Source organism: Pseudochaenichthys georgianus, chromosome 13, assembly GCF_902827115.2.
Source record: "Pseudochaenichthys georgianus chromosome 13, fPseGeo1.2, whole genome shotgun sequence".
Classification (NCBI taxonomy): Eukaryota; Metazoa; Chordata; class Actinopteri; order Perciformes; family Channichthyidae; genus Pseudochaenichthys; species Pseudochaenichthys georgianus.
The window spans coordinates 4,790,076-4,812,603 of NC_047515.1; the positions used below are offsets into that span (position 1 = coordinate 4,790,076).

The 22,528-nt window shown below is 41.4% G+C and overlaps 1 protein-coding gene across 2 annotated transcripts in view; it reads right to left on the reverse strand.

Moving 5' to 3' along the window:
* Positions 1-10,738: 10,738 nt before the first annotated feature.
* LOC117457655 (Na(+)/H(+) exchange regulatory cofactor NHE-RF3-like) overlaps positions 10,739-22,528 on the reverse strand; it is a 33,781-nt gene continuing 21,991 nt past the window's right edge. For both annotated transcript variants that reach the window (XM_071205309.1, XM_034097844.2), the window contains 5 exons: positions 17,870-18,006; positions 17,572-17,779; positions 16,608-16,804; positions 16,353-16,508; positions 10,739-11,792 (listed from right to left, as the gene is read on the reverse strand). In XM_071205309.1, coding sequence (XP_071061410.1) covers positions 11,760-11,792; positions 16,353-16,508; positions 16,608-16,804; positions 17,572-17,779; positions 17,870-18,006 — 731 coding nt within the window. In that variant the 3' untranslated portion in view covers positions 10,739-11,759. The remainder of the gene's footprint in view (positions 11,793-16,352; positions 16,509-16,607; positions 16,805-17,571; positions 17,780-17,869; positions 18,007-22,528) is intronic.

The window sequence follows — 22,528 nt, forward strand, 5'->3', positions numbered from 1 at the left end:
GCAGTGTGTTCAGGTATTAAAATATTTAAAGTTGGAACAAAGTATAAACTACACATCACAAGTATAATGCACAGCAATCCATAAGATAAGTCCGATATGTTCATGAAACTCCAGGAGACCCCAACACTAACGTGGCCGAGTGGACTCCGGAGTTTGCTGCATGAGTTGCACTGTATGATCTGTGGTGTAGTGGGCTGTCATTCAAAAACTGAGTAGCCAATGGGGACACACCCCTGAAAGTCCCGCCCACCTGGGATGTTTGTGTCAAAATCTCAAACAAAAAATGAGGAAGGGCAAAAGAAAGCTGCAGCGAGAGCAAAAGTCTGATCATTGAGAAAGAAGAAACAAGAACTGCAAACAAAAACCTATGTTAAAACAAAGAAAAAATACTTATAGTTTACATCAGGGGTCTTCAACTAAAATTCAACGAGGTCGTTAGAGAAAATGTCCCCATGCAAAGGTCCGGAACATCAAAATGTCTAACTTGCTTCATGAATTAGTGTGAAATATATTGAAGTGACCTTTAGCTTTATCAACGTCTGCATGTAATCAACAACTGACTGCCAATCAAATAAAGAAAGTACAAAAACAACAATATTTATTGTAAATTAACATTACTTAAATACTGTGGATATGTGTAATGTTCCTCTCGGGCTGCATTTACAAATAAAATAGAGAAAATAAATAAAATAGCTTTTGAAAATATGTACATCTTAAAAGTGCTTAATTTTAGATAAATAAAATAAAGTGTAGCAGCAGCTTGAGTTTCCCTTTTTCTTTGTTAACCGTTTCACATCATGACTTAACTGTTTCAGACGATTATAGAACAATATCAGTCTTTACACATCATAACAATTGAATGGTTTTAAAGTTTCTCTTTCTGTCCCTCTTATATTGCAGTCCATCACTCACTTTTTTAAAATTCAGTGTGAGAATTGAGCTGGAGCTTGTCCTGCCAGGAGTTTGTAAATCTGGGCTGAAATGGTGTCAGGGCCATTCTCATACACATGCAGGTGCTCATTGGTTACGGCCCGTCTACACTACAGCGTCGACAGCGTCGAAAACTCCAATCTGCCCATTCACTTTCAATGGGGTGACGTCACGTAGCCTCGCTTTTTCGCCGAACTGAATTGTGGGTAGCAGAGCGGTCCGTCTCCGGCGTCAGAAGTTGAACATTGTTCAACTTCTGACGCCGGAGACGGCGGAGTAGCCAGCGCCAGCCAATCAAATCCCGTTTCCCAAAATCTGAAGCTGAAGCCGTAGCCAATCAAACCGCGTCTAAGCTGGGAGAGCAACACACTCTCACTCCCTAAGCGTCCAATAGCGACGTTTGGTCAGTGTCCGTGGCGTCCAATTTTGACGCTCCTAGTCTCCTTCAGCGTCATAAAGGGACGCAAATAGCTTTCAACTGATTGCAATGTATTCCCATCTGCGTCGGGATTTGACGCTCATGGAAGCACGGCATTCGTTTATGCCGGCTGCCCTTAAAGGCAATGTGAGCATCCATTCCCATTGGATAACGGAGAATTTTACACCCGGAAGTAAGTACTCCTCTTACTGTCGATTGATTTTACAGTGATATCTGCACTACTCATCGACTAAAAAACACCAGATTATCCTTGTTAATTACACAACATTGATTGGTTTAAATTGTGTGCAATGCTTTTGTATTTTTCCCCTTCGATTCGGAGAAACAAATATGTTTTCTGAGTAAAGGATGGCAGAAGACACTACATGGCTGGCGTCTATGTCACATGATCTTCAAATTTCTCCCTGCAGAAAAAGAAAACATGGCCGAAATTCGTTTTATTCTCGTGGAAAATGCCTAGTTTCAAATTAGTTTGGCCATTAAAATGCGTTTTGATGTCATTTGATGCGAGAAATATGAGTTGTTATTTCAGATTATGTGTGCAGTGGATGTACATGATCTTTAGTTTGCTAGTTATTACGAAGATTACTTCAGGAAATCGCGACGTTTTCATTGTTACCAAGGTGGTTGCTAGGGACGCTGCTATCGATATTATTTCTGTTATGTTGTGTAACTGTTTAATGGTGTTATCTTTATTGCTACCCCCTTCCCCGTCAATGTATAGTGTTGGTCCACAGCCTAAACATATTAGTTTTGCTTTATTCTGAGAAAGTGTTGCTTTATCTTTATGATACAAAACTAATCCCATACCCATTAAAACAAATTTCACTTGAAATTTTACATTTTCATTAGGGCCGGGACTTTAACGCGTTAATTAAAGGAATGGTATGCTCATGACACTCATTTTAAAAAAATTATCATCCGATAAAACAGACCAGTCTCTGCCAGTCTCTCTTTTTTTTTTTTAATCCGATGACATTATCAGTGATTTTAAACTGATTATATACCGAAATAACATCAACACTGTGGGCGCCGCCATTTCCCGGACGTGACGTAATCCATGCGTTTGGTTTTCGAAGACACGTTGATCTCCATGTTATTTACTGTAGTTTCTCTCTTCAAATATGCCTCACTGTATCGCGAAATATTGCCATAATTCGGATAGGAACAATCCACGGAATGCTCGGTTCCATCTGTTGCCAAAAGGTAAGCATAAGAAGTACATTCGGAGGCAGTGGCTAGCGAAATGTGGCCGGCCCGAACCGAGAGATTTACAGGCTCATGTATGCAGCGAACATTTCACATTTCCGGACGACTACTCTGAGAGTATGATCAAACATAACATGGGATTTAAAGAACAACCATTACTCAATTGAGATGCAGTACCATCGGTCTTTCTGGTGTCATCACCGACCAGGACACCAGTTCGGCCAGTAGAGAAATCGCCCTCTGCAAGTGTGAAGCGACGGAGGAGCAGAAGTAGTGCTCGGAGTAAGAATAAGGTATGTTATAGCGCATTTCCATTGCAGCGGCTAGCCCCGTTTTAACGTCCAGGCCAGGACAGTTTTTGGTGGCCTTTCCATATAGCGTAGTACCGACTAGTGTGTATTTCCCCCCAGTTTTTCCGGCCCCATAAAATCGTGATTCTATGGCCAGGGACAACGAAGCTGAGTATGCTAAACTAGAGAGGGAATCGCTAGCAAGGGTGGTACTACATGCATACATATAGTATCTTATATCATCTTCCCATTATACACACATGCATTTTCAAACATTTGGACTACCTATGTTGCAAATGTATTATCTTTTCAATTTATACACGGCATCTATTGCACGTCTGTCCGTCCTGGGAGAGGGATCCCTCCTCTGTTGCTCTCCCATGGTTTAGCCCATGTTCCCTTTAAACTGTGGGTTTTCTTCGGAAGTTTTTCCTTGTACGATGTGAGGGTCTTAGGACAGAGGGTGTCGTATTGTCATACTGATATGTATGGCTGAATTCCCCCATCCAATCTCTTCACATTGGTCAAAACTTGTTCCTCTGCTGACGAGTCCGAACTGAAATACTCCACCATGTTTCCGTGTGTTGACAAAGTGAACGCATGGATGACGTCACGACCATCACGTGACTACTGAAAATGGCAAACATGGCGGCGGCCAGACGGAATATACAGGTCTTGATAAAAAAGAGCTATAAAATCATTATTTACCGGGGAATATCGCTGATTTCTTCAGGGTATGGTTTAAACATAACGTTTCACTAAATACTGAAGTTTTGATTAATTATCTAATGAGTGGACCATTCCTTTAAGATTAATTAATTACACAAAAATTAACGCGTTAAAAAAATTAACGCATTTTAATCGCACTTATTTTTGCACAGCGGAACGTTTCTCACTGGATGAGTTTCAGGCGTACCGATTATACTGGAGCACCAACTAACTTTCATGACTTCAGCATGGGACTTCAAACAACAACAAACCACGGTGAACAATAGTCAAACATGAACGAACAAGCTGATGAGACCGCTTTGGTCGGCCCGGTGGATGGGAAATGTTGTTTTAAAAAACGGACGGAAGGAAGTGTCAATAAGAGCACGGTTGTGTGCAAATTATGCAAAAAAGAATTTGCATATCACCGCAGCACATCAAGCCTAAAGTATCACCTAAATGCAAAGCATGTAGCAGCTAGCGTGGACGTTAGCCCGACTCCGAGTGCAAGGAACCACACCCTGACCCAACCCACACTCAACCAGATGACTGGTTTCAGGGCCAGGATAAGTAAGTCCACGTCTGAGAAAATAACCAGCTCACTGGATTGTCACTGGGCTCGACATTAAGGACTGCCCGATGGCCATCTAGTATTTAGCTCGGGCAATGAAGCCTCACCTGCTGGTTGCCCGATCGGGCAATCTATTATGCCAGTATCATGCAGCTCGCGGATCTAGTAATGAGTGACCCGACAGTAAAACTAAACATATCTATAACTAGTTTAGGTAGTTTGAGAGGTAATTAAAATAGCTACGTGTGATATTCTAACCTGAAGTGTGTGTTAGTGTTGTGTTTCGCTCACCGCTGCATGTGGTTATGCAGAGCTGCGTGTCGAGTCTCGACTCGTCAGCAGCAGCTGATCTCTCTCTCCCGTCAGACTTCACTCGCGTTTATGTCCATATCGATCAGATCCAGCTAGTTCTAGCTAATGACATGACTACCTGCTTATTAAAAGACAACTACACAATAAGTGTCGCTATGCAACTGGATGAGGCCACAAAGTATAGCGCAGCATTATGCATTTGTTTACATGCCCACCGGAAGCCCGAGGCATTACCAACAGATCAACGCACAATCAACCCATACAGGACATCTCTTTCTCCACATTACGTGTTAGACATTAGAGTTGACTATTCTTGTCTGTCACATACTCTTCTTGTCTGTCACATAAGTGGCGCAACTGAAGCGGTATTGCTCTAAAGGGAAATTATTTTGACCGAAGATATTTAGATTTGCCGGCGGGAACTCTGACGTGTGCTTCGCGGATGCGCTCGGCTCCTCTCGACTGCTGCTCGGGTCTGCTCGGTCAGCTTCCGGATGAGGAGGCATTCGTTCGACCAACTTACAGTAGTTAACATTACAAACATTTTTAACAGGGGCCATAATAGTGTAAATAATGTTTGTTTTGGCAGTTATAACTGAATGTAATGTTTTCTACTTTTTTCCATCTGGGAAGGCATTTGCCTTCATCAGATGGAAAGTGTTTTGACCAACAACTTAAGTATTTCTTATAGCTATGCAGGGCATGCAAGCGAGCAAACACAAACAAGAACAAACAAACAAGTGAAATGAAGAATACAATTGAAATTGTACAATATAATATTGTGGTGGTTCATCTTATAATTCAGTCTAGAGAATGCACCAGACAGCATCTAAGACCTGCAAACATTAAAAAATGTCTAGGGGGACGGAGGCCCCCCAAACCCTTCGTGCCATTTCGTCCGCGTGCATTTTTCAGGGCAATCTCTATTGGGCTCAGGGCCATCTGTAAATTAGCTTAGATGGCCCTGTGCTTAAAAATGCGATTAAAAATGCGATTAATTTCGATTAATTAATTACAAAGCCTCTAATTAATTAGATTAATTTTTTTAATCGAGTCCCGGCTCTCATTTTTATTTCACATAGGTAAATTCGGAGCAAAAACATTCAGATACATGATTTTCAAAGTAATTATTATTATATATAAATTCGGTGTCTAATAAAATTAAAATACTTCTGTCTCTTGTTTGCTTCCATAGATTGTACATTCTGCTCCGTTGTGCATTCACTTCTGGTAAAAGTTCCTTCAAAATAAGAGTCCCGATCTTATTACTACCAAAATAAAAGTGCAATACGAAACTTTACCATAGGAAAATATTGGCATAGAAATATAATCACTTCTATAAAAAGGTAACACATTTTAAATATAATTAGACATATTAAAGGTAATTTACAGCATTAATAATTAATATCTAATTTTTAACTGTGAATGGTTTTCATTTATTTAACATTAGAAATGTATTTGTCTGGCCAATCCAAGACTTCAATGCTGAAGGGCCAGTGGATCTATGGTGGGGATCAGCACAAAGGTCAAGAAAACCCAAATTTGAAAAGGAGACAACGGATGACGAAGAAACTAGTGACGTGCTCAATTCATTTGTGAGGGATCTGTGAAGAACATGACAGCAGCTGCACTACTGGTATTTTTTATACCAGCAATTGAGGGTGGACAAGTTTACTACCACTTAAGTTAAAAATAAGTGTGTTAATTAATTTGAAAATTCTTTTGTGTCATATTTTCATTATTAAGTTGATGTATAACTGTATAGTATCTTAATTATTTAAAATATAAGGTGACTAAAATGGCAACCGTATTTTCAATTCTGGCAACCAAAAGCTGATGCCTGGTTGCCAGCCTGGCAACCACTTTTAAAAGTTAGCGTTGAGCCCTGCTTTATGATATCCTTCACAGTAGACATTTGAACATATACAATTGCTGACCACCACTTTCATTGCATTTTGGATGATTTAGTGAACTTTGTAACACCCATGGTGTTCCCGGTAAGAAATGGAATTTGTAACCATTCGGAGCGCACGAGCGCACGAGCGCGTGCACACACACACACACACACACACACACACACACGTGCCCAATCCCCCCATGTGAATCACACCTGGCACACACATACACAGAACAATTTGATATATTTCCCGCTTGTATGTGCCCATCACCCAACATGGATCACACCTGGCACACGCAATACATGTTCAGTGTCTATTCTTTGTATATTTACTGCAGTTTTTCATGTATACCAGTAGTCTGATACAATATTTACAATTTGAAATTTGGTGATGATTAATGGTTTTTGTGTTAATGTAATAGCAGTTAAAACAGGACAGGTCAAATTTGACCAAGGACACCAAAGTAAGGGGGGGGGGGGGGAAACGAAGACAATAGGAGGGTTAAATGATTTCTTGTTTGACGGAATTGGCGGAACGCTATTTCAATCAGTGATGTATGAAATACATGTTTATTATCGGGACACATGATATGCGGGAATAGTGATTGACATATTACAACAAGTAACTGTAATGATGTTTTGGCGATTAGGCCCCGGGTTTGCAGGATGATCATTCAGGAGGGAAAGAACTGCTCTGATGAACCCCCCGGGGTCTAGACACTGGTGGTGGTGATAGTAGTTCGGTCCGATCTGAAGGGAGAAGGTTTTAGCTTGGCCCTGTATTAGGAGACACAAGGCCAAGGGGTGGAGGAGGGTTGTGCGTTGACACCTGAAATGACAACTGACAGGGAGGGGAGAGCAGATTTAAAGGGGTTAGCAGGTGCGATGATTGGCTAGCCGGGGCGTGACGCCACCGATCGCTTATTGAGATAACGTGTGACACCAGATGATATTGTCTTCTTGATTGAACTTGCGCTAAGCTACATTTCAATCAGTAGAGACGTGATGTATGAAATACATGTTTATTATCGGGACACATGATATGCAGGAATAGTGATTGACGTATTACAACAAGTAACTGTAATGATGTTTTGGCGATTAGGCCCCGGGTTTGCAGGATGATCATTCAGGAGGGAAAGAACCGCTCTGATGAACCCCCAAAAGAAGTGAAGTATGAAGTACTGAGCTGTGAGCAATTCTTACCTTGCGGCTGGCTGCGGAGATCTATGGATGAAATGAGAGATTAACATGGGGACGTGATGAGGCGCCGGAATCGCTTCCGGGCTGCGGGGTTAGACATGCACGGACCCACTGGCCGCAACCTGCACTGCAGGGTTAAACATCATTCGCAGGGTTAAACCTACCGCAGACCATGTCCGCAACCTGCACCCGCAGGGCTAAACCTAACGCGGACCCATGTCCGCAACCTGCATCGCAGGGTTAAACCTAATGCGGACCCACATCCGCAACCTGCACTTGCAGAGTTAGCGTGCGCAGACCCGGAGTCATAGCCTGACAGTTATGAGAACAGTTGACACGTATACTGTACATGCTGACGTGTTGACCACCACCAGTTGTAGGCATAATTACCATTTGTAGTGTTTGAGGGACCTTTGGATAGCCAGCACGGCACTGATGTCCGGGTGGATGTAGGATGTGAAGGCAGCGGAGGACCATTGTCCGAGTTGTTGCAGGGATGAGGATGAGACGCCTTGATTAGCAGCGGAGGTAGCTGAGCCTATCCTGAACGAATGCCCCGAGAATAATTGGGGTGATAAGCCGGATCTAATGAGAACTTGCTTTAAGTAATGATTGAACTGGCGTTGAGTTAAGGGAATATTCCCTGAAATAAGAACTAGTGGTGTGAAGAAGCCTTCATCACAGTTGGCATAGGGGCATGGTAAAAGGCACACAGATTTTTTTAAATAAAACCCAAGTCATTGTTTGTTCAAAACTAATTTATTGGAAGTCTTTTTGCAAGTAACCTGCTTACCCTCTCCTTCAAGGTTGTGAAGGCCAAACAGAGCCACAGAAAGAAGCAGCCTTAAGTAGAGGCTCAATCAGTGAGAACACCTGTGCTCAATTGGAGCATACCATGTAGTGCATGGGCGCGGGTGGCACTTTTCTTGCAAGTATAAAAATGTTATTGTTTGGGGCTTCTGTGGTCAAAGAGATAATATGTTGACCTATTTTGATTTGGTGTGTGTAATTTGTCTTGCATTGTGAATGTGTTTGTAGATTAGAATGACATTGGTTAGGGGTATACATAGTGGATTATCCTATGGGGAGGGGCTTAACATGTATAAAACCCTGGCCACAAGTGTTTTGAGGGGAGTCTGACTGTGGCGGTAGAGCAGAGAGGTACCAGTTGTATGTCCTCGACCTGTAATGTATATATTAGTGATGGCGTGATGAAGCCTTATGAAGCTTTGAAGCTTTCCAGCCAATTAGTTCGCAAAAGGGTTCATCTCATGAGGCTTCATCATGGGCTTCATTTGAACACAAACCCCCCTGTTGGTCAAAGTGTGTAAAACAGGCAGATTGGACATCTCAACAGTGTGCTCTATCTCATACCGAGTTCCCAATGAGTAAAGCCTTAGAATAACTCTAAACAACGAACATAAAATCATATTTTCATGTTAACAATATTGTTTTTATTCCAGTTCAATGATTGTGATTGAAAAGCCTAAGGAGGCTGGTAAACATTGCAAAGAGGGATTTATATTCCTTAATAATATTCATAAACTTAACCATGTTGTAGCCTGAGAAAGGCTAAACCATATCAAAGAATACATTTATTAACTACATTGTCTCATTTAGTTGTAGCTTTTATAAACAACAAAAAATAGGTATTGTTCAGTCGTTGAACCAGGGACCCTGCGGTCATGAGTCAACTGCTTTCAGGCTGAGCCACAGCACACACACTAAAGCTCCCTGAAAACACTGGAACATATGTATTCCTGTATTTATTGATGTTTTTATTCCTACATTTATTTATGCTTGTATCTGGTAATACTTATGACATGTTCCGACCTCTACAGTATAAGTGAGGGTCTGAGCTCTCTTGATTCCACCGTGTCACCGGGCCCGGGTACAGGAGGGGTAATATGGTTCTTAGTATACATCCATGGGTATTATGAGCGTCGTGGTTCAACGGTTCAACCGATCTGAATCGCTTCCTGAAGCAGTCACGTGGTATCGACAGGCAGCGAGGCTTCGTTTGTCATCGGTGACGTCACTGGCCCAAAACGATACAAGCCTCGGTACATGCTTCATAAAAAGCTTCGGGGATTACTCGACACACGCTCCGAAGCCTCGGCGCAATACGTAACATCACTATGAGGTTTTTGTTTTCTTCCTGTAAAATCCTGGTTACTTTGTGTTTTTCAGCACGTTGGCTGTCAATAAAAGCACCTAAGGATACATTTTTCGTGACTCTAGCCATCTTATTTAATGCCTAGTTTTTTTCATTGAACCTTTTTGTAACAAGTGGTGAGAGAGGATTATTATTATCTTTTCTGAGTGTTTTGCAGAGGAGTATTAGTTTACTACCATTGTGCGTTGACACCTGAAATGACAACTGACAGGGAGGGGAGAGCAGATTTAAAGGGGTTAGCAGGTGCGATGATTGGCTAGCCGGGGCGTGACGCCCCTGATCGCTTATTGAGATAACGTGTGACACCAGATGATATTGTCTTCTTGATTGAACTTGCGCTAAGCTACATTTGTCATTCTAGTCGGACCCATTAGAGCAGTGGTTCTCAACTGGTGGGTCGCGTTTGAAGGCCCGATTTTCTAACGCTGCGCATGCAGTAGGCGTTGGACTGGAAGTACCGGGGAACATAAACGGTTTTGAAAACTTCTGTCACGTAGTGATCATCTTCTCAATAAAACATCTTTGCTAATGTGTTTTCGAGTCTTCTGGCAGAAGATCAGAATCAAGATTGTTGCTGTATTCTTTATACATCCATGAGTACAACTTCAGATAAAAATGAACACATGATGAAATATGACCCCCGGTTTGATGATTGACAGGTCACAGAACAATGGGAGCTATCTACCCTTACCCACAATTTAAAATAATTCACAGACTATCTCCTCTTTGCTCTTCTCTCTGTGTGGAACAGCAAGTTCAGCTGTCAGAACAAAGTGAAACACAAACAATGGCATCAATATTATTAATATGTAGGGTAGTAATATATTTATTTATTTTCTTCCCAGAGTGTACCAGAATGTGTAGTTTAAATGTTAGTATTTCTAAAAATCTCCTGGGGTTGGGTTTTCCGCAAGTCACATTTTTCACGTGTGATGAATTGGCAGGATTGGCTCTGTAACTATAAGTATCTGAAATAAATATGTGTACTGAAACAAATACCAATAACTGTATTGCATTCTTTTTTTAATAATTGGAAAATAACAGTTTATAATTAAAAAAAAAACATCTTTTAACCAACAATTATATGTTTTCTGAGTTTTGTGCACATTTCTGTATTTTATCAAAAAGTGATCTTAATTTAAAGTTGTTAAATCACATTGATTTTACCCATATCGTGGTGCTGTTTCCTGAAAACGTTTTCTCAGCCCAAAACTTCAATGCCAACACAATACCCAAATGCGCTGTAATCTACCAATCAAAGTCTCTCCATAGCGCCATCATAATCTTTTATTTTCTTCTTTCCAATGTTATATTTATTTATTTCTCTACATGGGGCCATGTCAGGACTAAAATGTGCTTTGTTCGAGGCTCGGGGCCCTGGATAGTGACAATGATATAAAATCAAACCTTTCCAGCACCATTACAGCAAATCATATAAAAATAAAGATCATGACAGACAAGTATTCAGCAATACACATATTTATTCATTAGCTATTGGCGGCTGTGGCTCAGGAGGTAGAGTGTTGAAGTGTCCTTGGGCCGACACTGAACCCAAACTGCTCCCTGAGAGAGTGTGTGTGTGTGTGTGTGTGTGTGTGTGTGTGTGTGTGTGTGTGTGTGTGTGTGTGTGTGTGTGTGTGTGTGTGTGTGTGTGTGTGTGTGTGTGCGTGTGTGTGTGTGTGTGTTTGTGTGTTTGTGTGTGAATGGGTAAATGCTGGCTAGTGTTGTAAAGTGCTTCGAGTGGTCGTTTAATAAATGCCGATCCATTTACCATATATCATGCTCATTATTTTAAAGACAGTTCACAGCTTACATCATGCAGTAGTCTTCACTCAAAAACATGACCATTGCTTATAATTAACAAAAGTATATAAATTAAAAAGTACATTTGGACTTCAGAGGATTAAGAAATCAATTCATGCAATGTCATTATCATGGGCTCAACACCGGTTCCAGGAGAAAATTAGAACAATGTCGGAAGCTCTTCTTCCTGTCTCCTGAGGTCATAGCTGTTCCATGCATTCCCATCACAAGAAAACATCACTTGTTCTCTCTGGCAGCTGAAAAACACAAATAAGAGGGACATTTATTCAGAATATATATATGACACTAATTACTATTAAAAAAACATCCGTTCTAAATTTTATACAAAATACGTCTTTGTGTGTTTTGAAAAGCGATATACAATTAAATGTAATATTATTATTATACGTATTTTAAACTGAAATGCTTAAAATGAAATTAAAGGGTTTCTAAGGAGAAGGGTTACGATGCCTTTAATGTTGCCGCAGAGAAATGTGTTCTGGCACTTATACATGTTTTGACTAAATTGCTAAGCTGGCTGCAAACTAGGGGTGTTGAAATTAATCGTTTCTACGATGCATCGCGATGCGGACGTGGACGATTCTGCATTGATGCAGGGACAAAACATAATAGATTATAGCGTAGTAACGTTGCTTCCTGATTTTTCGGCCGCGGCTGTACAATAAAGTTTTGTTTATTTGTTTCTGTCTCATGAATATCAAATCGGTCGGTGACGCAGAGATCAGGGAACAGAAGTGACAGCGGCACAGCGACTCCGAACACGGAGCAGCTTTACACAAGCAACACCAGTCCAGAACCAACAGCAGAGTGACCCGCTCTGAATCAGTCCAGAACCAACAGCAGAGTGACCCGCTCAGAATCAGACCAGAACCAACAGCAGAATGACCCGCTCGGAATCAGTCCAGAACCAACAGCAGAGTGACCCGCTCTGAATCAGTCCAGAACCAACAGCAGAGGTACCCGCTCTGAATCAGTCCAGAACCAACAGCAGAATGACCCGCTCTGAATCAGTCTGCTGTGGCTCAGAGACACACAGATTCAACCCGGTATCATGGCAAGACGTGAACATGTGACGATTTACCATGCTGGGAGACGTGAAGATGTCACGATTTCGTCCCTTTAAACGTGACAGTTACACGGTATTGTTAACATGGCCCAACCAGTGGAGATATACCTGGAAATGCCAAGCAAATGCTCTACCCCGACGGTCGGCTGTTATTGTCAATATTAATATAATAATTATTTATTTTTTAATAGTCACACTCGATTTTGCCGATTTTCTTGTTGCCCCAGCTGGCTGACACCTCTTTTAGCAGAAACAAAGGCTACATTAATGTATTAAATCGATGTTAATCCATGTGTGTGTTTGTGGAATTAACGGACGTGACGTGGTACAATTGCGTTGCCAGGTAACAGCTTGGGTTCATGTTAATTTACAAACTCTTCAACTACAACCCTAGTTATATTTAAAAACATTTTAGAAGGCCTCACAAAATACTTTAATGTAAATTAAAATTAAAATGTGAAGGAATGTGTATATAACAAAATATATCCGTCATAAACAATACCGGAAACAGACGTAGGCAAGATCCTCAGCTTGGTGATTGGATGTTTTAGCCGCAATGCACGTTGGGATATGGTGTTTATGCAACACATTCTCATTCCCAACTCGGCCTATGTTGACGTTATGTCAGGGTCCCTGTCTTCACTTTCCAACCCAAGGGGGGGGGCCCTTTAGCGTCGAGTTTCAACCATCAGGGAGTCCCATTGACTTGCATAGAGCTCCCTGAACGTTGGTAATAGATGAGTTGGGATCGCGGCGAAATGCTCTCCGCAGATTCATTCTCACAGCGTTTATCAACCTTTTTCTAACTCAATATCAAGCCACACTTATTGTGTTTACTTCTTTATTTTAATTGAATAATGTCGGACTTTTGTTGCCGTCAGTTAGGGGGAGAGTAAGGGCTCAGAAAACTGAAATCTGTATTGTTTCATAGTTTTTTCCTTCTAATTTTGTATTCTTTTCTAAACCACAAACTGTTATTTACCCAACAATAATACATAATTATCCTTGTGTTTATTTATTTGTTTGATTGTATAATGTCAGACTTTTGGACCTCAACAGTGCATTACAAGACATCTATCAATATGTGTGTATACCTCGTATTCTGCACATTTCTTATACTATCTACATACAACTTATAAGAGTATAATACATATGTATAATATCAGTTAAAATAAGTGCTTAAACATACAGTTGTTATGTCTCGTCAAATCTGTTAAGTTAATGTTTTTAAGTTCAGTCTTGTATCCTGTTTTATTTTGTAGTAACTTTTCCTTCTTGTTGCAGATTACCTCACTTCCTCCCTTTGTGTGTTTTCCCTCCACTGTGATTGTCGACTCCGCCCTAATTGTCTGCACCTGTTCCCCCTTAGCCTGCCTATATATAGATTATGTCTTCCTTGTCTTGTTGCCAGTTCGTTTCGTCCCATGTGCCTGACTGCCAGCGTGAAGTCCATGTTTTCTGCTAAGAACTAAGACCCGAGCCTAGCCGTGACAACAGTAGTTAACATTGCAGGAAGGCAATATATTAGTACTTTGTCAGGCTTCATATTTATCTGTAGATACCCCCAAAGCTTTTTTCTTATTCAAAAGAAGACCTTAACCTAAAGTATTCTTTAATGTTTAAATAAAAGCCTTATTAGTTTGTCTGTCTGTGTCTCCTATTAATACAAATAATAATACAATTCAATAACGTGCTTTAACCACTACGTGTCCCTTTCTATCAGCTGTGCACCGTTATGGTGTAAATACAGCATATCTACCAATTGGATCAAATATAAAAGTCAGCCGAATTAGTATTGATACTGCAAGGAGAGGTATATTGTGTGCACGGATCGCTGTGCATTCGTGTGTGGGTTTTTTGAGACTCCCCTGACGGTCACCCGATTCGTAATGTAATCTATAGCCAATCAGATGTCTCCTTCATTATAAGCCAATCACATGAGCGCACCCCCACGAGGGTATGATTTCTTGCGTTCATGACATAGCACTTCATGTACCCATTTTGCGCTGTCCGGAGCTGACAGGTCCATGGAGCCTGCCTGCAGGCGCTAATCTCAGGACCGAAGGACCGTAGTACAGTCGTCTTTATTTTTACGGTATTATTCAAAGATAAATAAGGAAGGGTGTGTTATATGAGATGGCAGAGAGGTTTCAGCTCCGATTATTAAATCAAAGAGGCTTAATGTTTTCGATTATATTATTTCACTAATTTGCGTGCATTACCTGTTCGGAAAGCGGCAATGTAATGAGAGTGGAGGTGTCCTGAGATTAGCGCCTGCGGGCAGGCTCCATGGACCTGTCAGCTCCGGACAGCGCAAAATGCGTACATGAAGCGCTACCTCATGAACGCAAGAAATCATAGCATCGTGGGGGCGAGCTCATGTGATTGGCTTAGAATTGAGGAGATATTTGATTGGCTATAGATAGAACAAATTACAAGTACGAATCGGGTGACCGTCAGGGGAGTCTCAAAAAACACGAATGCACAGCGATCAGTGCACAGAAAGTGGTTTGTGTTTGCAGGTGCAGAGGTTTTAAACGGAAAACAAATGTGTGAGGATCAAAAATACATAATGTAAAACTTTTTTCTGTATTTGGATTTTATTTACATGTATATGAAACATAACACATTTGTGTGTGCATTGAAAAACACAAGTGTGGATCCGGAAATACAAGTGTGAATCCTGTGTGCTTGTGTGTATTATGAGACTGTTCTGAGCCCATAGTTTAATTGCTGATATATTTATGATCCACGTCACATATTCAGTTTCGGCGGCAGTTCTTCCTGTTTGTCCAGAAGTCTTCTCATCAGGGCTCTATAAATAAAGAACTACGGCAGATGTGTAATATTTAATGCAGCCGAACCGTGTATTACAATGCTGTTATGTGATGACTTCCAAAGAGAAAAGCAAGCACACTTGGAATAAAGTATTATTTTATTTTTTATCGGATTTCACATCGCATAAACACCATATCCCAACGTGCATTTCCGGCTAAAACATCCAATCACCGAGCTGAGGATCCTGCCTACGTCTGTTTCCGGTATTGTTTTTGACGGATGTATTTTGTTATATACAGATTCCTTCACATTTTAATTTTTATTTACATTAAAGTATTTTGTGAGGCCTTCTAAAATGTTTTTAAATATAACTAGGGTTGTAGTTGAAGAGTTTGTAAATTAACATGAACCCAAGCTGTTGCCTGGCAACGCAACGTCATGTCCGTTAATTCCACAACCACGCACATGGATTAACATCGATTTAATACATTAATGTAGCCTTTGTTTCTGCTAAAAGAGGTGTCAGTCAGCTGGGGCAACAAGAAAATCGGCGAAATCGAGTGTGACTATTAAAAAATAAATAATTATTATATTAATATTGACAATAACAGCCGACCGTCGGGGTAGAGCATTTGCTTGGCATTTCCAGGTATATCTCCACTGGTTGGGCCATGTTAACAATACCGTGTAACTGTCACGTTTGAAGGGACGAAATCGTGACATCTTCACGTCTCCCAGCATGGTAAATCGTCACATGTTCACGTCTTGCCGTGATACCGGGTTGCATGATTCTACAACCAGACAAATTCAATGCAAATTTGACAATAGTTGTATAATATTATGGAAATGTCACAACGTTTCAGTCGTGAATCTACAGTTATATAGCCCCTTGTTGGGGATGGACACAGTATTCTTGCCAGATGCACAGAGGTAATAAGCTGTGAGATCATACCTGTGTGGGTAAAGTTCCTGACTGATCCGGGACACACTCTGTTGGACTTCCATCTCCATGTTTCAGCGGGGTTTCACTTTGGTTCTTCATGCAGTGTGAGACAGTGTTATCCTTGACTGAACATTCGTCATAGAACAACAACGGAGAAATTCCTATCTGCGGGGAAACAAGAGAAAGCAGTGGAAGACACATTCTGATACAGTGTCTGTGCGATGAGTCCAATAGAAGTGAAAGTCCTGATATCATGGTGCTTACCTCTCTGTAGAAGTCTCTTCCTGGTATAGATATCGTGGTGAGGATGACTGCCTCCCCGCTCTGTCTAACCTCTTTGACTATGTCCTCATGCTCCATAGATTCGATAGGTTTCCCATTGACAGCCAGCAGGAGGTCTCCATCCTCCATCCCTGCCCCCTCAGCTGGACTCCCCACATCAATCTCCCTCAGCACGTGAACTGGGTCACAGCAGCAAAGGATAGGAATCAATAAAGGTTCAGAGAGAATTTAAATCACCTGATTATAACAGTTTATTAAATGGTCTTTAGAGTTTACAGCTTCAGATGGTAACTTGATCAATAAGTATACATATACTGAAAACTGTTAGAATATCCTGACCATAGTGCATGAGAAGCATAACATGTCCAAAAAATGTATGTTACTCTACCTCCTCAAAGCGCCCATTTCGGCATTAGTAAGACTCAACTGACCCGAGGATAAACAACTTATCAGCTATTCTTTTTGACACTTGCAGTATGCAGACGGCTGCTACCAATCCCATTTGACGTCTCTTGCTGATGTTGGCTACGTCTCCCTTATTGTATACATTTTCCATGTTTAGTCCTTTATTTGTTTAATTTATTATTATTTTAATTTATTGGCTGTTAAGAACAACGCAACAGTGCCTACCGACCATGTTTACAAAATATAGGTTGTTGAATAAGCTACTTTGCTAGCCGTACAGGTAAGTCAACAAGTCGCTGGTATCCTTCAAAGATGGCTGACTTGGTTTTGATCACGTTGCATTGCCATTTCCTATAAACCGCTCAGTCACACAAATGAGCTTTCTTTGCACTGCCACCAGGTGGAGTTCCAGAGATATACATTTCATTCTTGGAGAAAATGTTCACTAAAGTACCTACATTTGGGTATACAATGCTTCATTACAAGTCTGTGTGTGTAATGTATTATATTGTTTTCATGTGTCCTTCAGTGTATCTCTCACCTATCCGTCGAGCTCCCCCCAGCTTCTCTTGTCTCAGCAGGAAGCCATATCCGTTTTGGTCTTTAACCAGATGCAAGGTTTTGGTGGTGTAGGGCAGGCCGCAGCACTCTGCCGCCACAGGCAGGGTGGGCATCTTCCTCCGGACATTACAAGACTCGCTGTCAGGGTCTATCACCAGCACCGTCACTGAGCCCCCACTCTTCTTCAACTGAGAACCAACACACAGCATGAGTCACACACATCATCAGTCCAACAGAACACACACCATGAAGCTGAGTGGAGGAAACCAGAGTCTTACGGTTCTGTTGAGAGTGGAGTGTGTGAGTGTTGACACCCGGACCCCATTGATCCACATCAGTCTGTCTCCAAAGCAGACTCCCGCTCTCTCTGCTGGACCGCCAGTCACTGTGCTCACAGTATACTGGCCCTTTTGACCTGGTAACACACACGATCGATTTTCATAAACATAATTATCCTTATCAGCAGACCCGGCGCAATGGGAGGGCCAGGTCCTCCCATTTGACATTCCTGCGCTCCCCCAATAAACACGTTTCTATTTATTTATAAAATGAATTTAATTATTTTTTAAACTATAAATAAACTGTGAATTTTAATGCTACAATGTATGTGATGTATGTGATTAAGACACTCCACTTCTGAAACGCGCCTGGTGGGTTATGACTAGGGTTGGGAACCGAAACTCGGTTCCAGATGAGAACCGATACGAAAATGCCGGGTACCGGGTACCCATGCAAAATACACAATTTCGGTTCTGCTTAACGGTTCCTAAACGCGGTAGACCCTGTATTTCAGCGGGTCCGTCTACGCCGCGGTGACCCGGTGGAATACAGGGCGGACCTGGAGAATCACAGAACTCGGTACGCTGACGGCCGGCACCGCCCTTAATAACGGCATCATGTAAGTTGCGCTGACAGGCGACAGAGGTCCACAGTTGCTCCTCCTGCCCTCCCGTAGACAGTTCACGAGCTCAGTCACTTCATAACACCAAAGATGGATCGCGGTAAACGCTCTGAAGTGAGGCTCCACTACACTAAAAAAGAAAAAGACAAGGCACAGTGTAATGCCTGTTAATAGCTTGCCACAGGCATGGCTCAGTTAAAATAGAGCACAGCTATTGTCAGTGGTGTAGTGGCCGTTACATTTCACAGTAATTATAATACAAAATAAAAACGATTTCCTTAAAAAATTATGATTCGTCATCACGCTCGTGACCCCGCGGCGAGCTGGGGGTGTGTCAGTGACACACCCACGGCGAGCCATTTTGCGGCAGCTCTTTCCCTCAAGAACGCTAATGAAAAAGCTCTATAATGGCAGGCAAACATTTTTTACTTGACTTCTTCTTCACACTTCTTCTGTGTGTGTGTGTGTGTGTGTGTGTGTGTGTGTGTGTGTGTGTGTGTGTGTGTGTCAGAAATGGGGACTCGAGTCTGCGACTCGGACTCGAGTCGCACTTAAAGGGGACCTATCATGCAAAATGCACCTTTGTACGTCTTTTATACATGAATATGTGTCCCCGGTGTTCCAGGGAACTCACCAAGTGTCAGAAAACACAACCCTCTCTATTTTCCTCCTTCGCTAAATCTCTAAAAAAGGGGCTGCAACGGATCTGAAAAAAACGGATCCAGATTTCAACACTTTTCTACGTCACAGAGAAGTCCTCGGCTTATTGGTCAACTCTCCACCCATCAGGGGAATGAGCCACGGCCACGTGCATTGCCAAACCTCTCATTCGCATATAGGCTATCGGCAGGCTAAATCAACCCACATCTGTGTTTTTGCCTGCTCTTGCCAGGATGTCTAAGATAGTTAAACGTTGTGCTGTTGTTGGCTGCAAGACTCGGGACAGGGGAGTGCATGCAATGCTATCAGTGGAAAAAGAAATGAATCTGTGGCTAGACTTAATTTACAAGGGACATGTGCCAGAAGACCACGGCAGATTTCTGTTTGTGTGTTCCAAACATTTTACGACGGACATGTTTATGAACTTCTCTCAAGTCCAACACGGATATGCCTCCAAAGTAATGCTAAACCCGGGATCAATACCAACCATCCGGGACCAGGCCAGTGAGGACACATCCAATTTTGAAGCTGTAAGTTTTTATTTAGCGGTGTTTTTCCTGATAAAGCTATCTCTAGCTTGTAGCATGTAGCATGTAGCTTCGCCGTATCAATGTCGCCTCAAACCCAAATAGTAATCGGTTAGGTGTTTATATATTTTTGTAGCATTTTATTTTGTACGCTCCGCAGTCTTTGCTTTGTCATTTGAATTATCAGGCATTTGCTAACATGTTCAGACATGCTGCCGTAATGGCGATCTGTGTGAAGGCTGTAAAGCCACGCCCTAGGCGATAACACAAGTATTTATTCTCCTATTTATTAGTATTTTGTATCCTCTAAAATCATATTGAGGAAGTTATAATAACAAACGTAATCTTCTGTAGGCAAGTGCCGTTTTTTCCAGCGTTATATGTAAAAGCTTTTGTGATTGTAGTCTGTAAGAACGATCAGATATCATCGATCTGTAAGCTAAGCTATGCTACGCTAAGCTAATGAGACATGCCGTTTTTTCCAGCTTTATATGTAAAAGCTTTTGTGATTGTAGTCTGTAAGAATGATCAGATATCATCGATCTGTAAGCTAAGCTACGCTACGCTAATGAGACATGCCGTTTTTTGCAGCGTTATATGTAAAAGCTTTTGTGTGTTTACTTGTTTGCGCACATGAATATAAATGGGGGTGTGTTAGGATACAACACTGTGTATGTATGCGAGGGGGGACACACACCACGAGTAAAACTGAGCTAAAGCCCCGTTGGTCTGTTGTTGTTGACAAGGCCTTACCTCTAGCAACAGGCTAATTAGTGGCTAGCACTCATTACAGTCAGTCTACTGAGCTCAGCCCCTCTCCAACACATCATCTGTATTGAGTCAGAAACACAGCATGCACGTTACGGTTCAAAACTAACTCAGATTGGAAAAGGCTAAGCAAAGAGCTTTGCTAAATAGAGAGTTTTAGCCCTATCTTTTGGGATTTCAGACTATATTTATCCAAATAGTATTTTCTCATCCTGAATACTAAGTTGAGATGATTTTGTTCTAATTATGTGTTCTTCTTTACAGGCCAGCACCTCACATACTTACTAATTAGTGACAATTTGTACATCCTTTGCTATTATTTAAAACATTTTTTATCATGGCGGAAATGAAAGACTGTACCTGGCAGCCCTGCACTACAATGAAAACGCTGAGCGTGCACAAGCCACTACATCCACTGGAAACCCTCTGTATAAACTGCAGTTCCTTGGATGGGTAAAGAATATTCTGATTTCAAAAGCATAAGGTTGTGTGTGTGGACCTTTTTGTCATACACATGGGTGTGTTATGCCATTGCTGTGTAGTATATAATATAATAGTACATGTACAATGACAGAATGAAAGATTGCATAAAGCCATATACACCAGTATTTATTTCCATGAACAATATTAGCATTCGTTTTACAATTTCAGTCAAAACAAACAAACAAACAAACAAACAAACAAACAAACCACTAACTGCTCTATTTGCCTCAACTGTAGTCCACCATGTTCAGCTCTGTAAATATTCAACGCATTCTGCAGGGAGAACACATTTAGGCACACAGGCTCCAATCCAGGATGGTCCACCATACAGGTTACAGAGTCCTCAAGTTACTGCATCCGTCTTGACACATTGTGATAAACATATATTGAATGACATGTGAAAAATGTATTTAAACAGACGTGCAGCACACATTCTCCGTTCAGAAGGCATCGTGGCGCAATTTGCACAAAGAAGTCAATAACTGAGCTTTTAAAAACACATGCAACTACACACATTGCTGACAACTGAGGTGTTGTTGGAGTTATACTTTTTATCATCCTAAGTTATTCAACTTTCCAACGGTTGTTGCACGATGTTGGAAGAAAAGGACTGTAAACTATTAATAAACGCAATGAGGCCATTGTATATATGCTGAAAATATGAATGTCTCCCTTTATAAATATATATATATATATATATATATATATATATATATATCGCTGTTTTTGCGTTACAAACTGTACACATTGCATTCTTGCTAATTAGTCAAAATATGAACGGAATAAGGAGCAAGCATCGTAACAGAGCAAAATAAATAGGGACAACAGCTTGTCAGCTAACCATTCAGAAACGTCCTGCTGCAACCGAGATTTTTACACCTCCACCAAAACCTCCGCTGCTTCAGGGTCAGTTTCTGGATCAAATTGATAATATGCTTGAACACATGCATTGCTCTAAGATGATATGTTTATTCGACACTCGTAATCACAGCAAGCATGGTAATGTGACTCTCGCCGGCTCATGCCTGCTCTTCTGCAGGGGGGCGTGGTCAGCTGCTGCTCAGAATTTTCAAAGACGGGCTTGGAATAGAGCGAAAATGAGCGAAACGAGGCATGTCTAAAAAATGATCTGTTTGGTATTTTGAAAAATTAAATGTATAAATATACCTTATATAGGTATGGTCATACACTATATCATTTAAATATAGCATGATAGGTCTCCTTTAAGTTGCACACACAGAGACTTCAGACTTGACTTGGACTCGTGACCAAAAGACTTCAGACTCGACTTGGACTCGTGTGTTGGGACTCGTGAACAATAATTGTGTTTTCTATTTTTGGCGTATTAAAGGTGGGGTAGGTCAATTTGAGAAACCGGCTCGAGATCGCTAGAATTTGAAAATACACAACCGGAGATAATCTGCTAGAGGCTGCTACTTCCTTATAGAGCCCGCCTCCTCCAACACACACGAATGCGCACATGACCAATGAGGGCACGAGATAAATTTGTGCCCAGATGGAAGGCTGACAGGCAGGTAGGCCATCCAGTTACTTTAGCCGGGCTCATTACGCAGACGTGCGCGCCTCTGTTACTACCT